At 46.6% G+C, this 27,569-nt stretch overlaps 1 protein-coding gene across 6 annotated transcripts in view; it reads left to right on the top strand.

The window, feature by feature from the left end:
* SBF2 (SET binding factor 2) overlaps positions 1-27,569 on the top strand; it is a 2,080,461-nt gene that overhangs the window by 2,021,495 nt on the left and 31,397 nt on the right. For all 6 annotated transcript variants that reach the window (XM_085648170.1, XM_085648169.1, XM_085648168.1 and 3 more), the window contains 2 exons: positions 17,884-17,971; positions 27,394-27,525. In XM_085648170.1, coding sequence (XP_085504296.1) covers positions 17,884-17,971; positions 27,394-27,525 — 220 coding nt within the window. The remainder of the gene's footprint in view (positions 1-17,883; positions 17,972-27,393; positions 27,526-27,569) is intronic.

Here is a 27,569-nt window from a genome sequence, read left to right as displayed (position 1 = left end):
CGACATGGGGTACTGCAACAAACAGGGTGGGGTGAGGTCGTGGAACCTTTGTCAAGAGGCTCTGGACATGGCTGGATCAGCATGGCATATCCCTGGTAGTGCAGCACCAGTCAGCTTCCCTGAAAGTCAGGGCGGACAAACTCTGCCATCAATGCCAAGCACATTACGAGTGGTGTCTGTATCTAGTGGTGGCGTATAGCCTCTTTCAGCATTGGGAATAGCCTTGATTAGATCGGTTCGCTTCCACCAAGGGTGCACAATGTCAGCAGTTTTGCGCGTTGGAATTTCCAAGACCGTTGTCGCTCTGAGTCACTCTTCGTCTCTAGTGGTGCTCAGGCCTGCTATACGCCTTTCCACCCATACCACTTCTGCCCAAGTCATTCTTGTGGCTTTGGACTGGGCACAGTCTGGTATCCTGAGCTTCTCCAATCGAGCACCGATTCTCCAATCAAGCGGCCTTTTCTGGAGGATTTTCTGTCGCAGCAGCAAGGGAAGGTCCTCCATCCAAACTTGTCAACTCAACTCCTTCTTGCGTGGAAAGTGAATGGAGGCAGTTGATAGCATTCGACCTTCCTCCCGAAGTCTGTAATTTTGACAGCCAGGCATCCTTCTACTTAGACTGCGTACACCTGATGGTGGAACATATTTGTAGAATCTTGTACGCAAAGATCTATTGATCCTCTTTCTACTCCACTCTCACAAGTCTTGTATCTTTTGACCCTTGCCTAACAGGGCTCTGCTCTGGCACTCTTTAAGGACACCTTCCAGCTTTGTCTTGAGGCTGCCAGATCAACCCTCTTTATTTAAATCACCTGTCGTAAGTAGATTTCTTAAGGGGCTTGTATGCATGTTCCCACCAGCCCCATTCATTATGCCTCAGTTGGACCTTAATTTTGTTCTCACCTTCCTGGTGTGTGCTCTGTTCGAACCTCTGCACAACTAACCCCTCTGGCTGCTTACAAGTAAAACAGCCTCTTTAGTGGCAATCACTTCTGCCAAGAGGGTGAGCGAATTGCAGGCTCTGTCATCTAAGCCTCCTTACCGGACCATCTTCCCTGATAAGTTGGTGCTTCGCACTAGGGCCTCTTTCTTATCAAAAGTGACAACACCATTCCATGTGAGGCAATCAGTCACCTGGCATACTTCCTCTGCTCCTTCGCAACCCTCTAAAGAGGAGGCGTGTCTCCACCATCTGGACCCAAAAGAGTGTTGTTGTTATACCTTGACAGCACTAAAGAGTTCTGGGTGAATGACAAACTCTTCGTGGGGTACGTTGGATCAAAGAACGGTCATGAAGTGCAGCAGAGGACTATCTCACAATGGGTCATCCTCTGCATCAAAATTTGCCATGCTCTGGCCAAAAAGCAGCCTCCAGAAGGCTTAAGGGCTCATTCCACCAGAGCTAAGGCTGCTACCAAGGCATTGCATTGTGGGGCTCCAGTCCTCGACATTTGTCAGGTAGCAACGTGAGCATCCCTGCACACATTACCAAACACTACTGTCTGGACTGTCAAGTCCGAAGTGACGGCCTTTTTGGCTGCTCTGTCCTGCAGGACTTCCTGGTCTTTTCTTGCTTGCAATCCCTCCTCCGGGAATGATCATGGGTATCTATTCAAAGGTAAGGAATCTGCAACAAGATGTCTATCAGATAGAAAAGTTATTACCTTCGGTAACACCTTATCTGGTAGAGACATGATCTTGCTGAAAATTCCGTACCGACCATCCAATCCTCCCCGCACTGTGAACAGGGCTGATCCCTTTCAGGGCCCCAATTGTTATAAAGACACCACTGTCAGTGCACTTCATGGCTCCAAGTTCTTGGCATGGAAAGTCATGAAAAGTAACTGATGTTAGAGTGACTAGGTGGGGCCTATATAGGTGACGCGGACATCACTTCCGGCACAGAAGACTCTGACGACGTCACGTGGAGACGACCAGCGCCACCTACTGGCACACAAGGGTATTGCTTGAGGAAAATTCTTCTGGATCCAGCCTGATGCCTGGGAAATTCAGAGGTAAGGAATCTGCGACTAGATTATGTCTAGATAAGCTATTACCGAAGGTAAGTAACTTGTCCATCTTTTCTGAACTCTGGCATGCTCTGTTCTCACAGTATTTGCATTAAATTACGTTTTACAGGTGCACATCTGATCCAATAAACAGTTAATCTTTTTGGTTTCGAAAATGTTGGGTTGTTGTCCCTTGCTTTCCTCTTTGTTTCAATTAGTTTGAGATCTAATTGTTTCATTATGGATATTATACCCATTTTAATTATTAGTGCAGAAACAATCCCCATGCCAAAATCACTTTGTGACAGCGTCACCTAGGTAAGTTAAAGGAGAAAGCCCCTCCCTCCAAGGACTGTAATCTATTAGTAGAATGGAGTGGGCCGTGGACAAAGTACAAGGGGAGGATACTTGTTTACAGTATTTCAAGCACTAGTAAGCTAAGAAAGATAAGAGTCCTTCAAATCAGGTAATAAATAACTAATGGACACGGACTCTGTGACTAAGGTGAATCAGCTAGCTGGCTGGATTGTTCTTGAGCTGAAATGGCTAGCTTGTGCTTGTCGCTCTATACATGAGGAGTATAGTAATAGTTCAAAGATGATTGTGGGTAGAGGGCAAATTACTTCTCTTTAGAGGACTGCCGCAAGAGAATTTAAGTTTGAATATGATTATAAGTGGGTGCTGAGGCAACAAGACCCACGAGGCAAACTCAGCTGTTGGGTAGGCTATCTAAAGCTGGCAGTAATGGACACATTTATTCAAGAAATCTTGTAGAGAGGTGGGATAAGCGATTGGTATAAAGTTCATGTTGCAAGAAGATTAATGAAGCAAAATCTCCACAATTTATATAAGGGAGTTCGCAGAAGTGAAAGAGGTGTCTCGTTCAAGAGCTGAAAACATGGTTTTCAGTACTATGAAGGAAGAAGAAGCCTGGCAAGAGGACATCATTTCTCATCATCCATCTGCACAAGAAGTGGCATAACTGGGTACCCACCAAAACCATCTTTAAAAGAAGAAGCTAGACAAGAGAACTTCATTTTCCATCATTTAGCTACACTGAAAGTACCTTCAGTGTACCAAAACCATCTTTAACAGAATGAGCCTGGCAAGAGGCTTTATTTCTCGTCATCTTCTTCTTCATTGTAAAAATATAGAAAATATAACAGCACATGGACGACACCAGGCTTGCTTCATCCCTTAAGCCGACCCCTTCAGGTACAATCCTGCAATGGTCGTCCTTCATAGTCCTATCTCTTGCAGATCTCACTGACATTAACGCCTCTTCCTATGAAGGTGATTTCCTATCTTCATCCTTAATCAGAGCTCTCTCTGGAGACGCTCTCTCACCCCTACTCACCATTATCAATGCCCTCCTCACTCCAGGCATCTTCCCAAAAGCTTTCAAGACAGGCTAGATCTTCCCACTCTTAAAGAAACCTACACTTGACCTTGATGACCTTCCCATCTACTGGCCCATTACACCCACCATTCATCGTCAAGATGAAAAAGCAGTCTATGTTTAGCTCAAAGATTGTAAAAATCTTAACCATCTTCTGCTCAACTGTCAGTCTAGCTTCAGATCATGCTGCAGCAGAAAGACCGTGACTTTATGCACTGAAGACAGTGCTCACAGCGGTTCCACTGGGGAAGATTACCCCTCCTCATGATATTGGTGTGCCTTTGAGCTGCTTTCGATGTAGTGCATCATCTCACCCTCACACACACCCTGGAGTCTCAAGTGGGATTCACTGACAGTGTCCTCTAGCGGTTCTCTGCCTTTCCAACCAATGTCCGTTTGTTCACATGGACACCTGCTTGAAAGTCTACTCTGCTTCAAATGTCCATACATCAAACACTGCATGCTTATCATCCAGACCTGGATATCCAGCACCTACCTCAAGCTCAACCCAAACACGGCAGAATTTCTTTTATTCGCCAAGAATAATAAACCAGAAACAGTAGAAACCTTTTGCGATGACATGAACCTTGACAGATTTGAACCCCAACTTTCACAGGTGTTCAAAACGTTGCCAAAAAAGCAAAGGCAGCTTGGTACCAGCTCTCTTTTTTAAAGGAAGTGAAACCTTTTCTTCCCGAAGGCAACTTCAGTGGCCTTATAAATTTGAATCCTAATAGTGGTAATGCTCTGCTCCATGGCATATCATACTTAACACTGGCATTACTGAAGGGCATCCTACATGCCACAGCACTTCTGATCCAGTGCCTGAAGAAATATGATCAGCTCAGCTCCATCCTGATGGAACTCCACTGCCTCCCTTGCCGGCCTGCACAATCTTTACAATCAGCGGAATCATTTACATAACCATCACGACTAGCAGCTCGCTTATTTTGCAGACGAGCTCATCAACTCTGGTAGTTCTTTGCATCCTTCATGGACCTGCATTCATTTACTCTGACTCTACCTCAGATACATTTTGGAATGCTTTAAATTTCACCCGGCAGTATTAGTTTAAAACAAGCTAAATTAAGAAGATCAATAAGAGGTGCTTCTATTTCCGTATTCATACCTATCCAGCCCTTCTTGTTTCTTGTAACTACTGGCCCGTATTGCTTGTGCTCAAAATCTTTTAGTCTTCTTTGTGAACTGTGTGATCACTTGAGCACAGAGCACTTTTATGATCAATTGAATTAAGTATATTTGTGGCTGATATAATGGTTATTTTCACTTATTGTCCCACTATTTTATTTTCTGATTGAAAACAATTTGCTGTTAATGCAAGTTATTGATTCCACTAGTAGCCATTGTTCTTTGTATTAATATTGTCCTTGGTTCCTGGTGGGTTAATGGGCAACCCCATATGTTTTATATACTAAGCCTTTGATCTGACGGTGAAAGATTCAGGTCTGCCCTCCTTGGCTTCGAAAGGAAGGTTCAGACGTTTTTCAGAGATCTTTGCAATCCTCTACCTTGTCTCTCATTATGAGGATGACAGTGAGGTGAAAGACTTCTTCCACTTTCATACTGTGATGGGGGTATTTACTTAGCCTAACAAAAGGCCCCTGATCCTGGATACTTCTCCAGGAGTTGACTTTAATTATCTGTATGAAATTGCTTCCTCTATAGTCGTTCTGCACAAATCAGCTGACGTCCTGGAACTTCCTTCGCTGGCTGAGGAGAATAAGGCTAATGTTCTTACCGAGATCCTGCTGACTTCATCCTCTTACTCTGAACCACTGATGCCCTGCTCCAGCAGAGTACCTCCTAGTTACCCACTGTCATCATCCAAACCCTGGGTGGCCCTAAGTTCTGTTCAGCTCTACCTTCCTCTGAGAGCCTGGTGGTTCAGACTTTCTTTTGCACAAAAATGAATCCTAAATTATTTTCCTCTACTCCTCCGGACAGGGAGTCGAAACGCATAGTGGCCACATGCAAGAAAGTGTTTCCCCTCAGGAACTGTAGTTCTTCACTCCTCCTGTGCCAAATGCGTATTTGCTGGTTACTTTGTTGTCCAGTGGAGATGACCTAATTTATGGCTTCTAATCTCCTGGACCACTTGTGTGACCACTTTGCTGAGGTGGTGGATGATGAACAGGCTCTTTGTTCAGACTTTGAAATGGTGGATTGAGTGGCTAGGACTCAGGGCTGTTCCGTTGTTGTATGTCGCTATACCTCGATGCACTCCACACAGTTTTCTGGGGACATCGAGACAAACCTTTTGGCTTTGCCATTTGATGGTTTACATTTGTTCGTTGAGATTCAAGCAGGGCACTGCTATAACACACTTGCTTGGTTTAGCTTCACTGGCCTGACAATTCCACCAGTAGTGTGGAAAATTCAGGTTTTGTTGACCAGGGCTGGCTGTATCAACAACACTAGCCCTCCTAGATGATTAGGCAGCCCAAAACATTTTTCCAAGCAATGGAAGACATGGTGGCTCCCTGAGTCACCAAGGACACCAGCAACAATGTTCTTCCACCGCCTCAGCATCTCCCACTGGATCACTATATCTCACTGACCTGTGAGAGGACAGCCATCAACTTGTCAAACATGCTAGCAATCCATCACTTCAAACCATTGGGTCCTAGAGATCAAGAGTGGATATGCCCTTGTGTTTCAGGAGTCACCTCCTCTCATCCGTCCTGTCATCTCTGATTCTTCAGCACACCATGCCCCCATTCTCCAGCAAAAAATCTTGCTCTTCCAAACAATGGTGAGTAGAGCTTGTCCTTGGATGAGGATTTGCTCCTGTTAATTCTTGGCCCCAATAAAGAACAGGGGGGTTTGCCCATTCTAACTCTTCTTGTTGTGAACTCCTTTTTTTGCAAGAAGAAATTCAAGATGTTGTTCAAGTCTTCTTATCTTTGGAGTTCAGAACCTGGATGGTGTTTCTTGACCTACATGAACTGTATTTTCATATACCAATTCCTTGTTCAAACAGATGTTTCCTACTATTTGTAGTGGGTTCTACTCCCCAACAGTTGGTGGTCATGTTGTTTGACCTTACATCAGCACCTCATATTTTCACAAAGGACATGTTGCTGGTTGCAGGACTTGTTCCGGGGACACATTTACTTCAGTACCTAGATGACTGACTGCCAAAAGGGGCTATGCTGGTACAATAAAGGCACTTCAGTCAACTTAGAAGTGAGCAATTCCTCACGGTCCTCTGCTACACCCTTTCCAAGAAGGAGTCCCATGAGGACATGAGGGCCTATGCCTCAAGGGCGAAGGCCATTGTTTTGGTATTAACCAGGGGTGTTCCTGTTATGGATATTTGCCAAACTACAATGCAGCTTCGGTCCGCACCTTCACCAGGTTTTATCTCCTTGAACCTGAATCCTGTGGGGATGGCCATTTTGCTAGATTTCTGATGCAAGACTTCTAGTTAGATCAACTGCTCAGAACCACCTTCTTGAGACTACTGCTTGGGTGTAGATTCAAGAGGTGAGGAATCTGCATGTAGCAACCTCCATGAAAGAAAGTGATGTACCTTCAGTAATGATCTTTCTGATTAATACTTCTAACAGGAGATTCCACACCTTGTGACTACCCTAAGGGACCAGACTGGATCCGGAGACTTTTCATAGCATTTCTCTTGTATGCCACTGGTTCTTCTCATGTTGACTCATTCCGACACCGAGGAGGACCTGATTATTTTGTCCAACTCAGAAACAAATCAGACTCAGCCTCGACCGAAGTTGGATCCTTCGCAAGCCCTGATGCACAGGTCTATCTTCATTCAGACTTAGACAGGACATTGCCACTACCTAAGAGTCGCCCAAAGGCCCTCCACAACCTTTTTGGGTCAGACTCTGAAAAGAGGCTGACATGGCATGAAAAATTACAGTGGAGGTGATCGGGATAATGCATCCCAGTATTATGATGATGACAACCTTTTTATGGGCTTGCAAGAGCCAAGTGGTTTGGACACTTCTCCTGAGACCAGATATGTTCACCCCTAGGTCCTTCATCAGCAGAATGGCATCATTTGCCATTGCGATCAGACATGCTCCCAAAGTTTTAGACTCCCAGTACCTCCATTAGAGGTAAAATCAAATGTTTTGACTGATGTTCTACAGCCTAGCCATGTTTCCATATAACCACTTTCACTTATTATTGAGGCCCTTACAGACTTATTACTGTGCACTTGCACCAAGTCTGGCTCTTGCTCCCTGGTATATAGCAAAGTGGCTAGATGCCATAGACCTGCCCAGGTGACCGTGCATTCTTTACACAGCATCACACACTTGAGAGCCTAGTGGTCCAGGCATCTGTGAGGAGAGTGAACCCAACTTCTACAGATAAAGAGTCGAAATATATGGAGGTATTCAAGTAAAGGATATTTTTCTCATCCACTATTGATCTGTCAATACCAGCTGTTTACATTGACAATATTCCCATGCATTGTGGGACATGGTCAGCAAGATCTTGACGGCAGTCCCCAATAAACTTCACTCACATCCTGCCCAAATCATTCAGGATGGTCAGAAAGCAGCAAAATGTGTCTTATCAGAACTAGACACTACCTATTGCATGGGCAGGGCGGTCAATATCAGCGTGGTGCTTCGACTCCAAACCTGTTCGAGTTCCCCAGGTTTTTTAGGTGGCCTCAATGCTTCACTTAATGGGCATGCCATTTGACAGCATTTGTCTCTTTAGGGACATATCTAGCTCAGCATTCGAGTGCTTTACAGAAAGCAGGTCCACCATGCAGCAGTGTCCCCCAAAACTCTGCCCTTTTAAAGGCTTCAGAGGGAGTATAGCTCACAGACAATGCCAAGGCCCACTATCTCAGCAGCAGGACCTTGAGTCCTTCAATACCAGAGCTGAGGCTCAAGCTGACAGCATATGTGGCAGCAGGAACACTGGGTATAGCTCAGCCCCTGCCTCACCCGCTTCAACATCCGAGCCACTTTAAAAAGCATTTTTTTATTACAGAGTTTTAAATAGCGCGAACTTGACCCGAATCAGGTATCCTAGCGCTTTACATAGCACCAGTTGCATTTCATGAGGACACATTCATCTTTGTTTGCGATCAGTGGCACATGGTCACCCCATAGGAGGCAGAATAGGTTACGTCTAAAGGTGGCAGAGGATTATATCTGAAAAGTGGTGCCAACTAGGCTACACCCTGCCATTCCTGTCCGAACCATTCCATATTCCACTTTCATCAGAGTAGCTTTAAGGAGATCATTTGTCCATTCTGGAGCAGGATGTCTGGCCTTTTTGGACAAAGGAGCCATAGAAAGGGTTCTGGCATCAGAAATAGGAACTGGATTTTATTCCATGTTATCTCCTGGCACCAAAGAAGGACAGAGTCCTTCATCCTATTTTAGATTTTCACCCTCATTCCTGAAAAAGGACAGATTTGAGATGCTCATGTTGACCCACGTTCTGCCTGACCTAGATCATGGAGACCGAATGGTAGCACTGGATCTGCCGGATGTTTTTTTTCAAATGGCCGTCCTGATTTTTTACAAGTGTTATCTTCTGTTCAAGGTGGGCCAATAGCATTTTCTATTTCCCTTGCCCCCATTTGGCCTCACCAGTGCCCCTTGGGTGTTCACAAAAGGGAGGATTGCGGTAGTGGCAGCACATCTTTGAAGGGTAGGGAATAGCATTCTTCCCGTGCCTCAACAACTGACTGTGGAAAGCGGACTTGCCACAGTCCGGTGTAGACCACATCCAGACAACAGCAGACCTTTTAAAATATTTGGAGTTTTCAATCAACATGTCGAAGTGACACTTGACTCCTTCACAGAGGCTCCCGTTCATTAGAGCCATTCTGGATATGGTACAGTTTCGAGCCTTCCTTCTAGATCGAGTCAATTACATTTGTGCTGGCATCCTGATGTTTCAATCTTGGTCCTGGATCTCTGTTAGAGCGGTTCTGGTACTTCTTGGCTTTTTAGCCCCCTGCATCCTGTTCCTTGACTGTACCAGATAGCATATGCAGGCTCTGATGTGAGATCGCAAGTCTCAACAGGCTCAGCACCAAGGGAGCCAGTCCTACTCTATCCATGTTTCGGAGTAGACCACCACCATGTGTTATCGCAACAAGTAGGGTAGTGTGTGGTACTGGGCTCTGAGTCAGAAGGCCTTGTGCCTCTGGTACTGACTGATAGATCTGGACAATTCTCTGGTTGTGACCCACCTGGTGGGATCTTTGAACTCCACGGCAGACAAACTCAGTTGGCTACACCTAGCAGAACACATATGCCAGTTACACTCTGAGGTGCAAATTGTTGCCATCCAACAATGCAGAGAATGCTGGCTCGATTTCTTCGCCACCACAGAGCAGTTTCAGCACTTGCATGCAGAACTTCCCACAAAGGCTCTCCATAAGAAATGTATTCCTCCAGTAGTGAAGTTTGGTACTCCTTTATGCTGTATCCTGCTATCTGATAGCGACATCTAGCTGCAGATTCCTTACCTTTGAATTCCCCAAGCGTGAGACTGGATCCAGGAGATTTATTTTTTGAGCAGTACCCCTGCACGCCGGTACGTGGCACTGGTTAGCTCCGGCAGAAGTGACGTCTGCGACACCTATACAGGCGCCACCATTGCGCGCTGACGTCAGTTCTTTTCTTTCTGTGCCAGTTAAGCGCTGATCCTTGAAGAAAACTACCTTCTGTCATTTTTTGGCAGGAGTTTTTCTACTTTTGTCAACCCTTTTTTTCAGTGTGTAGGAATCATGTCATCGAGGAAAACAGGTATTAAACCGTGCAGCATCTGTGACTGCTCCATGACGGTGACAGACCCTTTGAAGCGGCGTGGCAGGAGATGTCATGTCCGACTCCTCAAAGATCTCGGTCCAGGTCGAGAGGAAGGTCCCGGAACCTTTCCAAGAGTCCCAAGTCCTCTTCGTCCTACTAGATATCATCGTGATACTCCGGTAAGAAGTATGCTTTGACGTCTCTCTGTCCGTCGGCTGACACGATGGAGGAACATCAGCTTTCGAGGCCTCATTCTCTGGAGCCTGTGCCGGCAGCGCACCTCCCTGCTTTTCCGGGCGCGCCTTTGAGCCCTTCAGGGTAAGAAGAGGGCCCATCGGGTTTTGCATCTATGGCCCGATGCCGATGGCCCCTCGGCCCCCCACCATGGATTTGAACTGGTGCCGGTCGTGCCACTATTAACTTCCCAGATGCCGGTGCCAAAGCTCCTGGCGCTGCCTGCTAATCCCAGTCAACATGGGGCTGAAGCTGCGTCGACCTACACCGATTTCAGCACCAACAGGACCCAAAGGTCCTAAGTAGTTCCCGAACCTTATTCCGAGAGTCTAGGCTTAGGAGAAGAATGGGAAGGGTCACTGGACCCTTTAGAATACCAGCACTACAATCAGGAGATGGAATGGTATGAGGAATTGGGTGAGGCCAGTGGACTGGATAGTTCTTCAGATACTGACATGCTTTAACCCCCTACCGTGGCTACGGAAGAGGAAGCATCTTATGCAAAAGTGGTGTAGAGGGCAGCTGTGGTCCTTGACCTTCAGCTACTCTCTCTCTCTCTCTCTCTCTCTCTCTCTCAGACTATCATCTTGGCCTAGGTGCTACAGCCGGAAGCTTCCTTCTCAGAACCCTTGCTCCCATTTAATGAAGCCCTCATGGACGTCTGACTGGGAACTTGGTCCAAACCCAGCACAGGGACTCCTGTGAACAGGACTATTGCCGGCCGCCACTGCCCTGGGTCACCCAAACTTTCTCACTATCTACCCCACCTCACAGAGCTTGGTAGTTCAAGTCTCTACTTCCCATGGCGTGCTCCCTGCTGCTTCCCCAGACAGGGAATCCAAGAGGCTAGACAGCACATGAACACTGCATGCTTATTGGGCCGTTATTCCCACTCTCTGTGGAAAACGGTTATGCAAGTGCTGCCACAGGTCCCGGAGGAGGCCCCGGCCATCCTCTTCCAAGCAGTATCAGACAGGATAGACTCCGCAAAGTTATCGATTAGATGTGGATTAGACACGACCCATTCATTGGGCAGAGCTATTTCTTCTGCAGTGGTTGTTAGACGCCACACCTGGCTGAGAACATCTGACTTTTCACGGGATGTCCAGGCTTCGCTCCTGAATATTCCCTTTGATGGCGCCCATCTCTTCGTAGACATGGCAGATTCGTTGCGGGAGCACTTTAAGAATTTGCGGGCTATGGCAAAGTCCTTGGGTCTCTCAGCTGCCCCCACATCCATAGTCTGCATTCGCTCCTTTCGTGGCTACGGAAGGAGCTTTTAACCACACCAGCCCTATCCCAGCCACCGAACAGTGCAAGTTCCACAACCCCTGCGTGGACGAGGGTGTGGTTCATACTGACCTCGTGGGTTGGGTAGCCAGAGGTCTGGTCAAACCAACCCCAAACCACTCTACAGCCCCCTCCTCCCTGCAGCTTCAGCCTCCAAGCCCTCCTAGGCTCGCCCTTCGAGACCATGGATGGCCAGTTGAAAGCAGGATCAGCCATCACCTCCACCCCTGCAAAACATTACATCAGACAGGTGTGTCCTCCAGATCATCCGGAGGGGCTCCACCCTCCCCTTCGAGGCCACACCTCCCTCCATGACTACATCCTACGACTGGCTGATGCAGGGAGGATCATTTACTTTTGCTGAAGGAGGAAGTCATGGCTCTCTTGGCCAAGGGAGCCATAGAGAGGGTTCCAGTGCCAGAAGAATGCTGTGGTCGCTATTCCCACTACTGTCTGGTCCCGAAAAAGGACAAGGGCCTTCGTCCTATCCTAAATCTATGATCCCTGAACTAAGTCATCAAAATGGAGAAATTCTGGATGCTCACAATAGCTCAAGTCCTGTCTGCCCTGGACCAGTGAGACTGGTTGGTAGCGTTGGGACTTGCAGGACGCCGTGTTTTCACATCCCCGTTCTGCCTGCCCATCGGTGCTACCTGCAGTTTATGGAAGACCACAAGCACTTTCAGTTCACAGGTGCTCCCCTTTGGTCTTAGCAGAGCCCCTCGGGTGTTCACCAAGGTGAAGGGGGTGGTCGCAGCTCAACTGCGCAGATCCAGGGTACCAGTCTTCCCCTATCTGGACGATCTGTCGTCTCCCATCTCTATACTATGGCGAATCTCCTACATTCACTGGGGTTCACTATCAACATGCCTGAAGTCACACCAGAATCCCTCTCAGACGCTCCCTTTCATCTGTGCTGTTCTGGACACAGTGCAGTTTTGGACCTATCCTTCCGAACGTCGAGTCCAGGATATTCAGGCTAACATACCTTTGTTTCAGCCTCTATCCTGGATTCCAGAGAGAATGATTCTGAGCCTGTTGGGTCTCATTGCCTCTGCATCCTGCCTAGTAACACATGCCAGATGGCATATGGGGACTCTGCAGTGGGACCTTAAGTTCCAATGGGCGCAGCATCAGGGAATCTCTCTGACATGGATCATAACTTGGAGGCAACTGCACAAGGCCTACAGTGGTGGCTAACTTCTCTCCCTTTCCCAACCAGATCTCACAGTAGTGACGGATGCATCACTCATGGGATGTGGTGGCCACCCAGGAGAGGTGGAGAGCGGTGGACTTAGGTCTCCAGTAGAATCTAACTCCACCACAACTTGCTGGCGGTCCAAGCAATCCGAATGGCATTGAAACCATTTCTACCCTCCTTCAAGGGAAGGCTAGTTAAAGTGTTCACGGACAACACCACCCCAATGTGGTACTGCAACAAACAGGGCGGAGTGGGGTCGTGGACCCTTTGTCAAGAGGCCCTGCATCTCTGGACATGGCTGGAACAGCAGGGCATTTCCCTGGTAGTTCAACACCTGGCAGGTTTCCTGAACGCCAGGGCAGACAAACTCAGCTGTTGATGCCTAGCGGATCACAAGTGGATTCTCAGAGGTGCTTATCGTCTTGAGTGGAGCTCAGGCCTCCTGTACGCCTTTCCACCCATAATGCTCCTGCTCAGAGTTCTCAAGAAGATAAGGAACGACCGGGCCCAAAGTCATCCTTATGGCTGCGGACTGGGCAAGGAAAGTCTGGTATCCTGAGCTTCTACATATGAGCACTGATCCTCTGATCAGGCTGCTTCGAGAAGATCTTCTGTTGTAGCAACAGGGGAGGGTCCTCCACCCAAACCTGTCAACTCTTAATTTGTTTGCGTGGAGCTTGAGTGGTTGCAGTTGATAGCTTTCGACCTTCCTCCGAAGTTTGTAATGTTATTCTGACAGCCAGGCATCCTTCCACCAAAACGGTATATGCCTGCTGATGGAAGGAATTTTTAATATATTGTACAGAAAAGTCTATTGACCCTCTTTCTGCTTTCCTTTCTAATATTTTGCTTTTTAGTTTTGAACCCTTGCTCAGCAGATCTCTGCACTGGGCACCCTGTAAGGGTATCTTTCTGCTTTGTCTGCTTTCCTGAGACTGCCAACCCAACCCTCTTTATTTAAGTTATCCATTGTACATAGATTCCTGAAAGGCCTTGTACATATGTTTCCACCTTCCCCTTTCATTATGCCTCAGTGGGACCTTAATTTGGTTCTCACTTTCCTGATGTGCACTTCTTTTGAGTACCTGCAAAATCTTCCCCTCCGACTGCTCATCATCAAAACCGTATTTTTAGTGGCAATTACATTTGCCAGGAGGGTGAGTGAGCTGCAAGCTTTATCATGCAAGCCTCCTTTCTTGACACTCGTCCCTGCCAAGTTGGTACATCACACAAAGGCCTCTTTTCTCCCGAAAGTGGTAACACCATTCCATGTGGGATAGTCTATCACCATGCCTGCTTTCTATGCTACTCCACATCCCTCTAAAGAAGAGGAGCAACTTAACTGTCTGGACCCAAAAAGAGCGTTGTCGTTATTCTTTGACCGCTCAAAAGAGTTCCGGGTGGATGTTGGTTCAATTAAAGGTCGGGCGGTGCAGTATAGGACCATCTCACGATGGGTCAATTTCTGCATCAATATTTGCTACGCTTTAGCAACAAAGCCACCTCCTGAAGGATTAAGGGCTTATTCCACTAGAGCTAAAGTTGCTACCATGCTAGCATGTGGTGCCCCAGTCCTGGATATCTGTCTGGCTGCAACTTGGGCATCCCTGCACACGTTTACCATGCATTACTGCCTAGACACTCGGCCCGGAGGGACAGCCATTTTGCCTGTTCGGCCCTGCAGAACCTTTTAGTCTGAAATTTGTCCAAAGTCTCTCCTCTGAAGATGGTATTGCTTTGGTATCCATTCAAAGATGAGGAATCTGCGGCTTGATGTCTCTATCAGATGAACAAGTAACACCTTATTTGGCAGGGGCAATATCTAGCCACAGATTCCTTACCAATCCACACATCCTCCCCGCACTGTGGCCAGGATTCTAGGGTTAGGGCTGATCCCTTTCAGAGCCCTAGTTTTCAAACACACCAGTGCCTGTACATTTCATGACTACGCGCTTCTGGTGTGGAAAGTTGTGAAAGGTAACTGACGTCAGTGCACCCACGTGGCTCCTATATAGGTGGCGCGGACGCCACTTCTGTTGCAAACAACGCAGAGCCAACCAACGCCACCTACCGGCGTGCAGGGGTACTGCTCGAAGAAAAATCTTCCTGATCCAGTCTGATGCCTGGGGAATTCAAAGGTAAGGAATCTGCAGCTAGATATTGTCTCAACCACATAAGGCGTTACCAAAGGTAAGTAACTTGTTCTTTACTTCTAGTGCCAGAGTTTTAAAGAAGATCAGGAATGACGCCACTCAAGTCATCCTAGTGTCTCTAATTTGGGCCAGGAGAGTGTGGTGCCCTGAACTTCTGGACATGACCATCTGTCCGCCGATCAGGCTGCCACTTTCTCCCAGGCCTGTGTAATCTACATCTCCATGCTTGGAGATTAAGCAAGGCTCCAACCTCCAAAATCTGACTAATGCAGCCCCTGCAAAAGGTTTATGGCCTGGTGTGGTTCCCATAATACTGACCCAATACAGACAAAACTGTCAGATGACTTGCTTTTTGTGTTGGCTTTAGCCCAGCAAGGACGTCTGTGGGCACTCTTTAAGGTTATTTGTCAACCCTTTCGTTTTTCTTGCATTTATCAGACCAGTTGTCCTTCTTTAAGTCACTTGATGGGTTTTCTTAAATTTGTGGTACATATGTTCTCACCCTAGCCCTTTGTGATGCCCTGGTGGGACCTTAATTTGGTTCTTACATTCCTTGTGTGTACCGTGTTTGAGCCAGAGTACAACTGTCCTTTGTATTTCATGACTCTCCAAACAGTTTTTCTCTTTAAGATAACTTCAGCTCATCACGTGAGTGAACTTCAGGCTTTTTTGAGTCCAGCTGCCCTGTATCCTTCTTTTTTCCAGACAAACTGATGTTGAGGACTAGAGCCGAGTTGCTGCTGAGCGTTGTACTTTTATAGCAATGACATTATTGAGTAGACAATCTGATTTTTGTGGTGCTCTTTGGACTGAAGAAAGGCAAGGCAGTGCATAAGTGGCCAGTATCACTATGGGTAGACCTCTGTATTAAAATCCACTATGTGGCAAATTCCAAGTCCCTGCATTGTCGACCACACGTGAGTGTCTACCCTCGTTAAAAGATAGTTTCCCAGTCCGGTGGGTAACAGAGTCACTGTGCTACTCGAGGATTCACCTCACCCCTTGTGTCTCACAAACCACCACGATAAACTATAACAGCCTACTCTGTCAAATTAGAGGATCTAAGTAGCTGTAAACACCACCACCTTTCTTTACTTGGGCGTATTGCCACCATTAAAATGTCCATCGCACCTAAAATCATACATCTCTTCCAGATGCTGCCGGTCTCCCCCCACCTACCCTTCCCCCTGCACCCACACAGAGGGACGCATCATAACGCAGCGAGAGCTGCACCGGTTTGTGTTGCTAGGGGCACGACCATGCATGAGAAAGGAATTGAGCCATCTATGTCCAGACGAAGGGGGATTGGGAATTCCAGATCTGCAGAGGTACTTTCAAGCAACACAGATGCGATACCTAGTAGAGTGGAATAAAGAGGAGTCCGAAAGCACTGGCTATTCCAGGACAGGGCGATTGTGAGCCTTCCCCTCTGGAAGGTACCTTTCCCTAAAATATCAGATAGGAGACTTTTGGAGTCTGCGTTGCCTATCACTAAGACGGCCATGGAGGTGTGGGTCTGCGTAGCATGTCAAAGGGACCTCACTACATTCCCTTCCCTCATTACACCTCTGTTTGAGAATGGAGATTTAACCCCGGGCCTACAATGGGGAGCGTTTGCAGCTTGGTATCAGACACCATGCCACGCCGCTGGCCATATGTTTGATGTAGAGGGAATCTTCTCCTTCTCACAATTGCGTCAGCAATATAACTTGCCTGAGGCTGAAAGGCTTCGCTATCTCCAGATGTGACACTGGCTGCTACATCCTTCTAACCTCCCCACAGTTAGCAGATGACTTATCAGATACAAGAAGTGGCTGGTTACAAAAGCCACAGATAAACGATTGATTTCCAAACTCTACGCAATATTGTGTCAGCCTGCCCCTCCACAACCTACATCCAGTCAACGGAGATGGGCAAAAGAACTCGGGAGAGAGCTATATATTAAGGAGTGGGCGATTTTTATTATAGACCCCGACACACACAGCCCGGAATACATCTAGCATAGAGATAGCTACCCACTGGTACCTGACCCCAATGCGTCTCAATAAAGGTAACCCAGAGCACAGTCCTGGCTGCTGGCATGGATGCGTCTCAACAGGCACACTCCTGCACTTGCTCTGGGAATGTTTGAACCTCACAGATTATTTAACATGGATCTTGGATGAGGTCGATACACACTTCGATACTCAGATCACCAGATTCCCCGTATATACGGTTTTAGGTTTACCTAATCCAATAACCTACCCCCTCAAATCCAACAGAGGGAGACAGATGGGGTTTGTATTAGGAGCTGTGCTCCAGAACATCCTTGTTCACTGGGGGACTCCTACTACTCCCACACACCTAGGTTGACTCCACAGACTATGGTACATCCTAGGGATGGAAAGGATGTAAGCCACCCTCACGACATCTAAGGCTTCTTTCTGTGAGATTTGGCACCTATTTCTAGCTCTCTTATCCACTGAATTCAGAGAACTTACATGTGCTAAAAATCTACGTACCCTCTGACTTTCTGAAATAGACTAGGTAATTGCTTGTGCGTTACAAGTACCATGTTAATGATAGTGTTGGCAAGAGCATTGCAATGCAGGACCTGATATGCTAGCACTAACGAATAACAAATAAGTATTTTAAGTTTACAGAAAAGTGAGATGACAGAGTAATCCTATGTGGCGTTGGGAACATTACTCCTTGTTGTATTTCTTCTAATTTATATGCATTCATTTAGTCATTTGATTGGGTAGGAGGACGAAAGAAATTTGATCTATATATTTGAATAATTTAAAGTTAGTCATTTGTTTACCAATTTGTCTTGCAGGTCTTTTGAGGGATTACTTTACAAGAGAGGAGCATTACTGAAAGGTTGGAAAGCTCGCTGGTTTGCACTGGATGTAACAAAACACCAGGTAAAATGCCTTGATAAGCCTATCATGATTGATGTTTTTGTTATTCAGAAAGCTAATCACTGAGAACATTACGTGTAGGAAGCTGGCTCTGTATATGGTATACCACTAAGTGGTTATACCTTGCCAGAGATTTCCCCTCAATGTAAACCCAAAGTGCTCTATTTGAGATAGTATGAGCAAGCAGTCTTAGGCCTAACACGGAGTAGTGTAAGACATTTGTTATTCACTCAGTGACTAATAAATGACACACGACTCAAAAAAAAGATCCAAACTACTTTTAGAAAAATATGGATCTTTCAAAATGTATTTTAAGACCAAGATGTCTGCAACAAGGTAAGTAAAGTTTGTAGGAAAAAATACTTTAAAAAGTGGACACAGTTCAATTTTCAAGCTTTGCAATGTTAACCTATGGTAGGAAAACAAGAATGCGTTTTTTGCAGGAAAGTACTCGACTTACAGATTCAGTCTTCAGGATCTTTGGTCAACACCAGGCAGGGTTCATTTCAGTTCCAAGACTGCACCACCAGTGGCACAGGAGCGGCCAGGTGCAGAGGTCAAATTCGAGGTTGGGCGGCCATTGTAAACCAATGGACACTGAGGGTGTGTGAAGTTGCGCTGCTCACAAGTGAGTACAGCGGTGTCAGAGGTCAATCTCCTGTAGTTAAGGTAAGTACAAGGGTGGCCACAAGGCAGCACCAAACTTGCACCCTTATCGGCTCAGGGGTGGCTGGGTGCAGAGTGCCAACACAGCATTGGGGGGCCCACTGTTACCCAAAGGGGGATATTAGTCTTGAAGAAAGCCTGTAGGCTCACGCCAGGGTCCGGGCAAAGAAAGCTCACAGCTGCCCAACTAAGTAGAGGTAGTAGGGAATGTAGGAACACCAAACGTTGAGGTCCTGAAGGCCAGTGCTGGGGTGTCCTTAGACGTCGGAAAACTCTTACCGGTCAGGTTGTGGTCAGGGGGATTCTTTAAGTTGAGGCTGCAGGTGTTGAGGAGGAGCCCGGCAGGGGTCAGCCCACATTGGACTCTGGCTCAGATGCGCTGGGAAACCTACACAGGACCTATGGGCCACTTAGACTTGGGCCGTGAGCGTTGGGTGCAGAGGTGGATCCGGGGCGAGTTTGCAGTTCCTCAGGGCAGAGTTCTTTTTCTTTGCAGATGGTTTCTTCTGGACAGGTCCACTGTCCATGGGAGATTAGGAGTCTTCTTGAAGGCGGGCAGTCCTCCCAGGGTTTTGGAGGTCGCTGGTCTGTGGGTCAAGTTACTCTTCAGCAGGGTCTTTGAGGGCTGCAGACAGGCCGGTAGAGCTGGTTCTAAGTCAGTCGGTGTCTTCAGTTTTCGCTGCGGCACGGCTCTTCTTTGTAGGTCATCAAAATCTGATTTCAGGGTCTGGGAGAGCCACCTAAATACTAGATTTAGGGACGTTTCAAAGGATTAACAGGTAAGGACCAATGGGTTCCTTACCCGGGGTGTCTACACCTACTATTACGCCACCCTCCTGGTGGGGGGAGGGGGTGGGGGGGGGATAGCCTTAGCCCTAATTGGATAAGTCCCATCATCTTCAAGATGGTGGGCACTGAAAACATGCTTTACTTCGTCTCTAGCACCTGAGCAGTGGAGTTTACGAAGGGATGCACAGCTCCTATTCTTCCTAAGGTGTCCCGCTGGTTCTCCCGTCAAAAGTAATGCTTTGAACTGGGGGTTACATTACAAAGGCAGCAGGCCTTTAAAGCTTCCCTCTCGAGCACTGTGCCCATCCTGGGAGAAGTTGTGTGACACCTCCGCCCAGGATTGGCTTTATTTCTGGCCTCAGAAAGCAGGGACTTGCAACACTGGGGTCTAAAAATATGTCTGGTGGTGGCAGACTGCCTTAAGCCAGTCAGAGACCACACCAGAGTTGGTAGGTTTCCAGGGGGCATCTCTGAGATGCCCACTGGATACATATTTCAATAAATCTTACACTGGCATCAGTCTGGGTTTATTAGGAGGAGTTGTTTGATACCAATAACACCTGAGTTCAGTGATGCCATCATGGTACTGGGAAACTCGAGTTGTCACTTACAATTTTAAGCAATAGACTTAAATATTGTATGGGCATATCTGCTCATGCAGTTATGCCCACACCTAAGATATAGTGCACCCTCCTTTTATGGCTTGTAAGGCCTGCTAGAGGGGTGAATATCCTTTACCTTAGGTAGTACTGGTTGGCATGGCACACAGGCAGTGTGCCATGTCAACTTTTTTGTTTTTCACTGCACCAAGTAATGTAAGCTGCAGTGGCATGGCCTTGGTGAGGGATCCCTAGGCGACCCTTGTCAGTCCCCATGCACTAGGTAGCAAGAGTACCATTTACTAGGGACTTACAGGGGCTGAAGTTGAAAATCGTGGTACAGTTTTAGTGAAGAAGTACTGGCACATGGAACCTGGTTGGTAGGGATTCTGTGCACTACACTCAAAGCCACATAGTTTTCCAGGCAAAAAGTGGGGGACTAACCATGTCAAAAGAGGCACTTTCTCACAGTACTCTTTAAAAGTAATTGTTCTGATGGATACTTCTAACTGCAGATTTGTCATCTTAAAAATATCCCCAAACGCCAGACTGGATCTGAAGAATCTTCTCAGCAATGCTGCTGCTTTCCAATAAAGCAAAACCAAAGGGGATGATGGACGTAGTGTTGAACATTGCAAGGACTCACCCCCAGTCAACTGATCTGGGTTTAATCCATCATCATTCTTTAGCTCACTCCGCCACCCCAGCTCAGACATGGCCATATGCAAATCAGTCTGACCCTGTGCCTCATGGCAACAGTCCAGCCCGAACTGCCAATCCATGTCTTCCCTGGACCCGAAACAGGCATCCTAGGACCAGTTTCTGGCTAATCAGCCATCATCAGCCAGGCTAGCTTGAATCCAGTGGCAAAGTGAGCAAGGGACCCACGTCTGGGCATACCCTGCCAACTTAGGGCGAACAAAGCAAAACCAAAGGGGATGATGGACGGAGTGTTGAACATTGCAAGCACTCACCCCCAGTCAACTGATCTGGGTTTAATCCATCATCATTCTTTAGCTCACTCCGCTACCCCAGTTCAGACATGGCCATATGCAAATCAATCTGACCCTGTGCCTCATGGGAACAGTCCAGCCCGAACTGCCAAGCCATGTCTTCCCTTGACCGGAAACAAGCATCCTGGGGTTGAGTGCTTGCAATGTTCAACACTCCGTCCATCATCCTCTTTGGTTTTGCTTTTGCTGTCAAAGAATGCTCTTTGTTGGGGTCTCCTGGAGTACTTGTTGAAAAGACTGCTGGTGGTGCAGAACGCTGCTGCTATGCTTTGACTGAAGATTCCTGAAAATGAGTAGTGCGGTACATGCCCATCTTAAGGATTTGCATCTTAAAGATTTGCATTGGTTGCTGGTCAAGTCAAGAGTGAAATTTAAAGAACTGACTATAGCCCACAAAGCTTTTTATGAACTGTGACCTATTTGTCCAAGAGGCTACTGCACTACCAGCCTACAAGAACACTGCGCTCTGCAGAGGCTTTGCTGACAGTAGTGCCCAAGCCAATGAAGAAAAGCTGGGGTGATTCCTCCTTTTCAGATATGGCTACCAGAGGCTGGAATTATTTGCTCTCGTCTCCGAGAGCAATTAAGGACCTGGAGTCTTTTAGACATCAGTTGAAGACTTGGCTTTTTAATAGTGTTCTAACTCTCACCTGTAGATCCTTTTGTCTCGCCGATCTGTCACTCTATTTAGTAGCCGTGCACTCTATAAATTGTTTTTGATTGATTGATTTGATTGATGAGCCTCATAAAAATATGAACAAAACAGGCCCCTGTGAAAAACAGAAACATTAGCCCCTTAACATAAGAACCAAGAGCTTTACTACACAAATCACATTATTATTAATAGATTTTCTGATGGATACATCAGCCTGTGGATTCCTCACCTTTTGAATATCCCCTGCGCCAGCATTCCGCGGAAACCTTTTCCTAGCTCTCCACACAGAAGTGGTGGTCACAATGCCACGGCTCCGCTTGCGACTCTGCATGACGTCCCGGAGCCATAAGAGAGCCTCGTCAGCGTGATGACGTCAGTTCCCTTTTTTCCACGCCATCGACGCGTAAAGGTTTTCTGGGACTCTCCATACTGTTTCGAGTTACTTTGTTATTTCTCCAGGTTTTAACTGTAGCTTTACAATGGCGACTTCGAGAAAGTCAGGATTCAAGCCCTGTAGAGAGTGTAGGGGTCATATATCCATCACTGACCCCCATGAGGACGGTTTGTGGTGTTTATCATCGGAACTTCGACGTGGAGGGCTATTCAGGCTGTCGCAAGATGAACCCGAAGGCCTTGAAAGAACGTGAGGCCAAGCTCTTCATGGCAAAAGCAAGAAAGGAGAAGAGGGGTCGGAAAAGGTCCAAGTCGAACTCGTCGACCTCGCATGCTTCGAAGTCGAGGAAGCACAAAAAGAAGAGGAGGCATGGCTCTCTGCGTCGTTCGTCGAAGGGAAAGGCTTCGAGATCACCTTCTCCAGTGCCTCGACGTCGACAAAAGGACTTTGTGTCTCCATCGCCTTCGCTATCTCCTCAGGTGACTCCGGTACATTCTCCTTCACCCAAAGGTACCCCGGCGCGGCCCCCGAGGGGCTTTCCGGATTCAGAGGGCTTACCGGCTCAGGACGAACCCTCTCCTGTGCATGAGACTGTGCCTGTGGCTCCGCCTGTGGATCCGGCTGTTCCAACGTCGGAGGTTCCTCGTGTGGATACTGACTCGGCTCAGTATCCTCCATTTCCTGGACCGTGTTCAGATGTATGGCGTGTTTGCCAAGGCAGCCTTCCCCTCCGGAGCACCTTCGGGTCCCGTGGGTCCGCTGGCCTTTAATTTGGGCGTGCCTCAACAATATGCCCAGGCACCCTTCGTGCCTTTTATGCTGACGGTGCCGTCATGGCACTTTTTGTCACCGAGGTTTTCGACCCCGTATACACAGTCCCCAGCACCATCTGGTGGCCCTTCCTCTCAAGTTCGTACGGCACCGATTCCTGCATCGGACCCTCCATCGACGCTGGCTCCGGAGCTGTTGGCGCTGCGTGTGGTGCCGCGGACGCCGCAAACGAAGTTGCGTTTGAGGAGAGAGGCACAGAGGCTGTTGGAGGAAGAACAGTTTAAACGGGAAGAGGTTGAATGGTTGTTGAAAGCGGGCTTGCCCCAGGCAGTCATCAAAAACCTCCTTACAATGGTCAACCTCCTTACATCATTGGGATCACTATCAATGTACCAAAGCCACATCTAACTCCATCACAGAATCTCGTCTTCATCTGAGCCATTCTGTACATGGTGCAGTTTCACACTTGTCTCCGGTAAAGAAGAGTCTAGGACATTCGGACTTTGATTTTAATGTTTCAACCTCTGTCCTTGTTGTAAGTGAGGATGTATCTGAGGCAGCTGGGTATTGATGGCCTCCTTTATCCTGCTGGTCGTGCACGCCAGATAGCATATGTGGGCTCTGCAGTGGGATCTGAATTTCCAGTGGGCACAGCCCTAGGGGGAACTTTCAAATCTGGTCCAGATTTCAGAGGAGACTGCAAAAGATCTGCAGTGGTGGCTGCAGTACTGCGATTAGATCAGCAACAGACCCCTCTCCTTACCCCACCCAGAGCTCACAGTGGTGACCCCTGCCTTGCTTGTGGGTTGGGGAGGCCATTTGGGAGAAGTGGCAATCAGAAGCATCTGCCTCCAGCAGAGGTCCGGCTTCATATCAACCATTTGCAGCTGGGAGCCATCTACTTGCTTTTGAATCAAAGGGAAGCTGGTGCAGGTGCTCACAGACAATACCACCGCCATGTGGTATGCAGCAACCTGTGTCAGGAGAGTTTGCATCTCCTGATATGGCTAGATCACCAAGGGAATTTTCTGGTGACACACCACCTGGTGGGTTCCCTGAGTAGACAACCTAAGCCATCAACGCCTCTCAGGTCATGAATTGCATTTACATCAGGTGGAGCAGGGTCTTTTCTGTGAGTGGAGAGAACCCTGACTTGATGTTTTTGACACCGCTGAGAACTTGCAATATCAGCACTTTTGCACATTGGGGTTTCCAAGCCGTCTTTCAGTCTGAGACTCGTTCTGCTTAGAGTGGAATTCAGAACTCCTGTACGCCTTCCTGCCAACACCTCTCTTGCCCCGAGTTCTAAATAAGATCAGGACAGACTATGGCATGGAGAGTATGGTATTCCAAACTCCTGGGCTTGATTATTTGTCTTGGGATCAGGCTGCCCCTTTGGGAAGATCTCTTGTTGTAGTAGCAGGGCAGGGTTATGCACCCCAATCTGCTCATCATACACCTCTGCTTGAAAATTGAGTGGTGATTGTTGAGTGTTTTCCATCTTCCTCCTGAGGTTATGAATGTCATATTGGCTGCTTGGCGTCACATAACCAAATCTGTAGACACATGACATTGGGATACATTTGTGGTTTGGTGCCGTACTAAACACATCTATCCACTCCTTGCTAAACTCTCAAAAGCTACGTTGTCTGTGTGGCTCCTCACACGGCAAGGCCTTGTTTTGGACTCTGTTAAAGGGCGCCACTCTGTCACATGGTCTTATTATGGCTGCCGGATCAGCCATCATTATTTAATTCAACTGTGTAATGCATTTCCTTAAATGGATTAGGCAAACTCCCCCCCCCCCCCCCCCACCATCCCCTCTTCTCCGTTTGTTATGTCCCATTGAGACTAAAATTTGATTCTTATATTCCTCATGAGCGCACCTTCTGAGCACCTCCTTAGTGGTTCTTTCACGCTCCTTACCCTCAAGATAGTCTTTCTTGCCTCTATAATTTCGGTGCACCACATCCTACACCATGTTCTACCAGGACAAACTAGTTCTGCGCACTGATGCCTCCTTCCTTCCGAAGGTAGTGACTCCCTTTGCTATTGGTCAGAGCATCATTATTCCAGCATTCTTTGCCTCACCCGTCTAAGGGGAGGAGAGACTTCACCAGTTGAAATCGAAAGAAGCGCTCAGCTTCTACATTGATTGTAAACATAGAGCACCGGTTGGGCTATCAACTTCACTGGAGCAAAGAAAGGCAAGGCTGTGCAGAAAAGAACCCTTTTGTGCTGAATAATACTCTGCATAAAATCTCCTGCATGTTGGAAATACCTTATTTCCACAAAAGATTTCAACTAGTAGCTAAATTATCTGGTTAGCTAAAGATCTCTGTTGTCTCAGTGGTCCCAGGCTGGATTTCATTTGGGTTTTATTTTCTCAAAAAACACAGAGCATGGTCTAATGCATTTCTTTCTCTCCATCCCTATGCTCTAAATTTACCCAGCACTCACTCTCCCCCGCCAGTGGCGGCTCCTCTGCTACGGCAGAGGAGCGTCCCCCTACTGCTTTCAAGCAGTGTAGCTAAAGGAAAAATAAAATGATAATAACAATGTTATTATCATTGTATTTGTTCCTGCTGCTCTGCTCTCAGAGCAGGGGAAGGAGTGGTGGGCACTCTGTAATGTGTGCATGAATGTTTGGCCGGCCGTCTCAGGCCAGCAAAGTATTTATGGGCACTTTGCATGTTTTCCACCCAGTCTACATAACAGCCTGGTTGGAGAGCATGCCCAGGCCCCATGTAAGCGCTGAACCACGGCGCTCAGACAAACCACAATGCTGCATTGCAGCTTTGTGATTGGGCAGAGGAGCCTGGGTGCTTCTCGTTCCGGCCCGAGTCCGACGCGGATGAGAGACGGAGAGATGCCGCGATAAGGTACTTTTTTGTAATTATTTTTTTTTTTTTACATTTACACCTCCCCCTCCCCTGATCCCATCTAGCCGCCACTGACACATTCTCACGCACACACTTTCTATCATACAAATGTTCCACATTTAAAAAGCCTCATGCATGCTAGTGTATTTGGATCTACTTTTTACTAAGCACAACATATCTAGTCATGAGAAGTGGTATAAAGGTGGTATGTGATTGCTGCAACCCACCTTAATAAGTAGTCAATAACTTGCATTTAAGAAAGGTATGATATTCATGTGCCCAAACTAGTATAGTAGTTTTGAAAACTACACTTTTGATTTCCAACTTTTTGAGCATGTAAAATATTTGCTTTACCAAAATATCTATATTGTAATCATGGTGGTTGCTTTTTAGTCATACTCCTATATTATTTACAGACTGAAGCCAGTGTGGTTTCGGCAGTTAGATCTATTTAATTTTACAGATAGTGTCTATGCTTTCTTTAAGTTGCTTATAGTAGATTTATGACCAGTGATTTTCTCAAACCGGATGTTTTGTGAGAACGTTCTACTGTGTAATTACAGAATTCAAATTCAACCTATTTATTGTCTGACTGGTATGGGGTTCCTAAACTAGACGTTTTAGTATTGAAAGTGTGTTAAATTGTAGTCTGAAAACAGTGGAGTTTGAGTCTCAGTTCTGTTCCCTTCTTCCTCAAATATGTCTCCTACTGGCTGTTGCTTGTTGGTGGCTGTGGTCCTCCTTAGCTTTTTCAATTTTGCGACCCATCACTGTCCCTCCCCCACCCCTCACGGCACATTTATTGTATATTGTTCAGTACTTACTGTTGGATGATCGACAATAGGTACATATCCCAAACTATTTCCTTACTGTGCCATTTTCAGTGCTTATTTTGGTATTATATATACACACACACACACACATAAAACTGTAGTGTTGCCTCTATCTAATACTTCTGGTGTGAATAAATGGTTTTGAAAAAACAAAACGTTGCCAGTGTCAGTGCATTGCGACCATAAGAAGAAAGGCACATAAAACATTCCAGGTTCTTAAGATTTGTAGGTTACCAATTAAGCATAAATATACTTGCAAGTAAGCAATTGGTATGTGACTTTAAATGTATACTTATTTTAATGTCTGATTTATGGTACTCTTCAACTTCTGAAGTTTAAATGAAAATATAACTGCAGCATTACTTTAAGTGTATATATTGGTTTTTTTTAATGCGGTTAGCTCATTTTCCAGTTTGTTAACCACTAATGTGTTCATTCGTTGACAATTATAGATCAGTTTAAACTTGTGAAGCAACAGACCATTAAAGGTCATTTTACAGTTGTTGCAGTGCTAGTGCAGTGCAAACATTGTTTGCGTACTCCTTTTATCATGGTCAAACAGGATGGCAGTTTTATTCTGAATAACGTACGATTTGGTTTTGATAGTAATGTAATCTATAAAGTCAAATTATTGTGATTAAAAATGCTATTTTAAAAGATGCTAATAATCCTAATACTTAAAGAGAACTAAAAATCAAGACTTGTTGAAGTTGATGTTCTTGTTGCTTCTTTTTTTTTTTTAGGGTTTTGTCTCTGTAACGTTTTTCATGCACACGAATGTTTATCTTTCAATTGACTTTTTATTTGTTCTTCTCTGTTCTAGCTTCGGTATTATGATTCTGGGGAGGATACCAGCTGTAAAGGATTCATTGATCTTGCAGATGTAGAAAGTGTCATTCCAGCAACTTCCACAATAGGAGCCCCCAAAAATGCAGGCGAAAAAGCATTTTTCGATGTATGTAGTTATGTTGAAATATGTTTTTCAGCACAGCATGCTAT

This window comes from Triturus cristatus, chromosome 3_2, assembly GCF_964204655.1.
Source record: "Triturus cristatus chromosome 3_2, aTriCri1.1, whole genome shotgun sequence".
In the NCBI taxonomy this organism is placed as follows: Eukaryota; Metazoa; Chordata; class Amphibia; order Caudata; family Salamandridae; genus Triturus; species Triturus cristatus.
The sequence above is the reverse complement of the archived record's forward strand: the minus strand, read 5'-3'. Positions and strand labels throughout refer to the sequence as shown.